This window comes from Eimeria acervulina, genomic scaffold (assembly GCF_000499425.1).
Source record: "Eimeria acervulina Houghton genomic scaffold, Eah_scaff802, whole genome shotgun sequence".
Taxonomy (NCBI): domain Eukaryota; phylum Apicomplexa; class Conoidasida; order Eucoccidiorida; family Eimeriidae; genus Eimeria; species Eimeria acervulina.
Window position 1 is genome coordinate 1,538 of NW_013549591.1, and position 5,757 is coordinate 7,294.

At 53.6% G+C, this 5,757-nt stretch overlaps 1 protein-coding gene across 1 annotated transcript; it reads left to right on the forward strand.

Annotated features, from left to right (window-relative positions):
- Window positions 1–702: 702 nt before the first annotated feature.
- EAH_00049480 (hypothetical protein, conserved) lies at window positions 703–5,722 on the forward strand (the record flags this gene model as incomplete). The annotated part of the gene is made up of 7 exons (XM_013394358.1): window positions 703–1,314; window positions 1,573–1,758; window positions 2,291–2,395; window positions 2,584–2,693; window positions 3,290–3,789; window positions 4,054–4,346; window positions 5,600–5,722. 7 exons carry the CDS (start codon window positions 703–705, stop codon window positions 5,720–5,722), a joined length of 1,929 nt encoding a protein of 642 aa, XP_013249812.1.
- Between the last annotated feature and the right edge of the window lie 35 nt (window positions 5,723–5,757).

Consider the following 5,757-nt stretch of genomic DNA (forward strand, 5'->3'; position numbering starts at 1 on the left):
TATATATATATGCATATATATACAAGCATATTAATATATTTGTTTATTTTAGATTTATTTATTTATATTTATATATTTATATTTACTTATTCTTTTGAGTCAATTTATATTTATCTATACACCAACAAATATATATATATATATAATTATATGTGCACACAATGCATGCATATATACACATACTTATATTATAATTCATTTTAATTATTTTCTGATTATTCTGCGAAGAGAAGACTGAGGGGGCCCCACTTGGGGGCCCCCAGCGGTAGCCCTGGGGGCCCCCAGCAGCAGCAAAGCAGTTGCATGCGTTTGTTCTGTTTTAAACAAGAGCAAAGATTATATTTTTATTTAATTAAATAAAATAAATTCAAAGTTTACTTTAATTGATTATAGATAGAGAAAATAAGAGGGGCCTCATACGGCTAAACTCAGCCAGCATAGTTGCCCCCTAGACCTAAACCCTAAACCCTAAACCCTAAAACCTAAACCCTAAACCCTAATTCTTTTTTTTCTCTTCTTTAGCGTGTAGCGGGGAGGGGCTTCAACCCCAACAGCGCATTCAAGCTAAAGAAAAGCACAGGGGCCTCTGGGGCCCCCTTTAGGGGCCTCTAACGAGGTGTATGTACAGCTCGCAGGGGCCCCAATTAGCTATTACTCCGTCTCTATCCTTCTTAGTATTTCATACTCTTCAAATACACCAACATGCAGCAGCAGCTGTGGCAAACAACAGTAGCACCACCAGCTGCAGCAGCAGCAGCAGCAGGGGGAGCACAATCTGCAGCAGCAGCAGCAGCAGCAGCAGCACCCTCTCACAATTCCACAGCCGAATCTCCTTATATATGGGTACCCCCTATATCTGCATCAGCCCCTGCAGCTGCATCAGGGGCCCTAATGGGGGCCCCCATGGGGGCCCCTATGGGGGCCCCAATGGGGTCTTCTATGGGGGCCCCTATGGGGTCTTCAATGGGGGCCCCTATGGGGGCCTCTATGGGGTCATCAGTGGGGGCCCCTATGGGGGCCCCTATGAGTTCTTCAGTGGGGGCCCCTATGGGTACATCTGTGGGGTCCCTCATGGGTACATCTGTGGGGGGCCCCATGGGGGCCCCCACAGGGGCCCCTGTGGGGGCCCCCATGGGGGCCCCCCATGGAAGCAGTTTGGGGGGCCCCCCACTAAATGAAGCTCTAAGCAGCAGACGAGCTGTAAGAATAATAAATCTGAAGCCGATGAGAGAGTTAAGGATTGTGCTGCCCGAGCGCCAAGAACAAGAAGACGCAGGAGATGCAGCAGAAGAAACGCAAGTTGTTGCTGTTAAGGTGAGAGGGCCTCTGAATGGGGCCCCCAAGGGCCCCCATAGAGGGTACAACAAAAGAAGCGCTTGCTGCTGATCTTGATGCTGATGCTGCTGCTACTACTGCTGCTGCAGGTTATCCTACTGCTGCTGCTGCTGCTAATAATAATAGTAATAATGCGTCTTACTACTGCTGCTGCTGCTGTGCTGCTGCTGCTGCTGCTGCTGCAGCTGCTGGGTTCGAACACTTCAGATAGGGGTGGGGCTCGGGGCCCCCGCGTAGGTGGCGGCGCAGCAGCAGCAGCAGCAGCAGCAGGAAGCAATGGGGCTTCTTCAGTGGGAGGAAGTGCAGCAGCAGGCGGTTCTTCTGGAGCAGCAGGAGCAGCAGCACAAGGTGCAGGAGGAGGCGGTGCGTCAGCAGCAGGAGCAGCAGCAGCAGCAGCAGCAGCAGGAACAGCAGAAATATTCGGTATGGAACTGCTGCCTGATGTTGAATGCTGCTTACCCCCTGCTTCTCGCCTGGCTATCTTTACTTGGGGGGGCTGCACGCTGCAGATCAGGGGGCCCGTTCACCAAGTAAAACCTACTCTTGCTGCTGCTGCTGCTGTTGGTGTTGCTGCTGCTGCTGCTGCTGTTGGTGTTGCTGCTGCTGCTGCTGTTGGTGTTGCTGTTGGTGTTGCTGTTGGTGTTGCTGTTGGTGTTGCTGTTGTTGCTGTTGTTGTTGGTGCTGCTGCTGCTGGTGTTGTTGCTATTGCTGTGGGTGTTGTTGTTGCTGTCGCTGCTGCGGTTGCTGTTCCTGCTGCTGTTGCTGCTGCAGCTGTTGCTGCTGCGGCTGTTGCTGCGGCTGCTGCTGCTGCTGTTTGCGTGTGGGGTGGAGGAGCTCTATCTGGGAGTTTGTTGTTTGTTTGTCTTCTTTTGTTTATTTTATTTGTTTTCTCGCTTCTCCTCTTGCTGCTGCTGCTTGCTGCTGCTGCTGCTGCTGCTGCTGCTGCTTGCTGCAGGAGTACGAGGCAGCAGACCGCACAATGTCTTTCCTTTTGAATTTGAACTCGGTGCTGCATGCGAGGAGACAGGCAGCAGCAGCAGCGCAGACACTCGGGCCCAGAGTACGCTGGCCTCTACAAAGCTAGCTAGCTAGCTAGTCAGATAGCTAGCTAGCTAGCTAATTACTCGTTACACAGCTAGCGACCCATCAAATGGCTGCAGATATGCGTCAACGTGCGCACTAGATCCTCCATATCCCTAAGCATACACCCTGCTGCTGCTGCTGCTGCTGCTGCTGCTGCTGCTGCAGGTGTTGGTGACGGGCAGCAGCGGCAGCGGGAAGAGCAGCGTCTGTCACATTTTATGTAATTACGCGCTGAGGTGTGGCTGGACGCCTCTCTTCCTTGAGCTGGACCCCAGGTATTTGTTTTCTAGCTAACTACACCCCACAACCACTCCCCACATACAAATACCCACGGGGCCCTGGGGGCCCCCGGGGGCCCCCGACCTCTCGGGGGGCCCCCAAAACCTCCAGGGGGGGCACTCGGGGTCTTTGGGAACCCCTGGGGCCCCCTGGGGCCCCCTGGGGGCTCCTGGGGCCCCCTGGGGGCCCCTGGGATTCCTTGGGGCCCTTGGGGGCTTCGTGGGGGCCCCTGGGGGTCCCTTGGGGTTTGTTGGGGCCCTTGGGGGCCCCTGAGTTTCCTTTGGTTTGTTGGGGCCCCTAAAGGGCCCCTAAAGGTCCCCTAAAGGGCCCCTTGGGGGCCCCTTAGGACCCCTTGGGGGCCCCTTAGGACCCCTTGGGGGCCCCTTAGGACCCCTTGGGGGCCCCTGGGTTTTGTGTTATTGTTTGTGTGGGGCCCTTAGGGGCTTCTTTTTTTTTGTTTGTTTTTGTTTGTTTTCGGTGTTTGTTTGTTTTGTGGAGATGGAGGGGCCTCAGCACAGTCAGGCGGTTTAAGAGAGCAATTTCTCGCAGGGTTTAGGGTTTAGGGTTTAGGGTTTGGTTGCGTGTGGTGCAGAGGCAGCTGCGACAAGGGGCCCCTCCAGATGCCTCCCGGGTGTATAGGCAGCTGCGTTTGTCGTTCACTAGAGGCAGAGGCCCCCGAGGATCCGTTAATCTATTTTGTTGGCAGCAGCAGCAGCAGCTTCCCTGAAGGAGACAGCAGCAGCAGCAGCAGCAGCGGTGGGGTTGGTGCTGCTGCTGCTCGTGCTGCACCTGCGCCTCCAGACATCGAGCTTCCTGAAGGCGACACAACCGCAGCAGGAACAGCAGCAGGAACAGCAGCAGGAACAGAAGCAGCACCAGCAGCAGCAGCAGCAGCAGCAGAGTTTGCTGCTGCGGAGAGCTCGACTAGCTCTAACGCAATCTCACTTGAATTGTTTCCTTGGGTTTGCTGCTGCATCAGCAAAGTGCTGCATGCAGCATTTGCATATTCAGTGCTGCACCAGTCTGCTGCAGAAGACAAAGAAGACAGCTTCGCCTCTAATGAAGCCCAAAGCCCTTCTCTTGCGGCCTCTGGTGAGCTGTCGCTAGCTGTAGATAAGCATACGGCTAGCTAGCTAGCTACGGAGCTGTAGCCAGCCAGTTAGCTAGCTGGGCAGCTAGCTACAGATTGGTGGATAGCTAGCTACAGCTAGCTAGCTGGCTAGCTGAGAGAGGACAGTTGGGGCTAGCTGGAGCTTGTTTCTTTCGTCTTCGCGGGGGCGTCAATTAATTTCTTGATTGCTTTTATTATTATTATTATTGCTGCTGCTGCTGCTGCTGCTGTGTGTGGTGCTGCAGGCATGATAGCGAACGCCCCGCAGCAAGTATCGCTGCAGCAGCTGCAGCAATTGATAGAAATATTTGGGTTTGATGTTGTTTTAGTGCTGGACAACCCCTCGCTTGCGCACGAGCTCGCTGGGGTGTATAGGCACGTACTGCCGGATACTGCAGAAGACGCAGCAGCACAGCAGCAGCAGCAGCAGCAGCAGCAGCAGGGTCACTTTCTGAATGCAGCAGCAACAGCAGCAGCAGTAACGCCAACCCCCAGAGTGGAGGTTATTTCGCTGCCTAAGCTTGAAGGGACGATTGCGGTAAGCGTCTCTTCTTTGTTTTTTTAGTGAGAGTTTAGCTGTCTCTCTTTTATTTATTTTTTATTTGTCTTCTGCTGCTCGCACTGCTGCTGCTGCTGCTGCTGCTGTTGCTGCACTGGCTGTTACTTCTGCTGCTTCTGTTGCTGCTGCTATTTTTGCTGCTGCTGCTGCTTGTTGTCCTGCTTCTGCAGCATTAGCTGCGTTTGCATCTGGCTGTGTCTCTTAATGCGTTTCTTGTTGCCTGCATTTTGCTGCTGCTGCTGCTGCTGCTGCTGTTGCTGCTGCTGCTGCTGCTGCAGCCTGATGCTGCGCGGGTGCGTTCGCTGCGTCGGTTGTGGCTGCGCCGATATTTCTTCGGTTCTTCTTCGCTCTCTGCTGCACCACAAACTGTGAGGCTGCTGCTCTCGAACTGCATTTTACTTCAACTCAAACAAAAAGCAGCGCTGCCTCTCTCTGCCCGCCCCGCAGGTACGCAGACACACAGCTAGCTAGCTGTGTGGCAGCAGCTAGCTAGCCATGTAGCAGCAGTAGCCAGCTAGCCATACAGCAGCAGGTAGCTAGCCAGAATATAACCGCGCAGTCACCAACACAACCACTCGTACAGGCCCGCATCACCAGCCACACAGCTAGCCAGCTAGCCACGTAGCTAGCTGTAGCTAGCCGTAGACGTAGCTAGCCCCCGGCTAGCTAGCTAGCTAGCTAGGGAAGTGATATGAAGTGAACATGGAACGAACACAGCAGCAGCAGTAGCAGCAGCAGCAGCAGCAGCATCACCAAGACCAGCAGCAGCATCAGTAGCATCAACAGCGTTAGCAACAGCGTTAACAAGAGCATCAGCAGCAGCAACAACAGCAGGAGAAGCAGCAGCAACAACAACAGCAGCAGTTCTAGGATATGTGCATGCGTATCTTCAGGAAGCCACGCTACTGAGAGCTCTCGTTTGCTGTGGGGCCCCTTTAGGGGGCCCCCTAGCAGTTTATTAAACGCAGTTTTGGCTGTACCCAACACCAACAACCCGAAAGCAGTATCGACAGCAAGCGTTTGTTTTCTCGTTCATGTTTGTAGCGTAGAGGTAATATAATTACTCTAATGCACCATCAAACCCTAAACCCTAAACCCTAAACCCTAGCTGTCCCTCTTTCTAATCCAAACCCTAGATACACCAAACCCCTAAACCCCAGTACACTGCAGGGGCAGCTGAATTACTGCTGCTGCTGCTATTGCTGCTGCTGCTGCTGCTGCTGCTGCTGCAGGTTGATGGTGAAGAGCCTGTCTTGCACTTGCGTGTCCCCGCTGGAGGTTTGGACTTCTTTCGCTCTTCGCTGCTGCTGGTGCCTCATGATCTCCGCTCTATGAAGTGCTTCTTAGACGGATAGTAGGCAGCAGCAGCTGCTGCAGCAGCAGCTGCTGC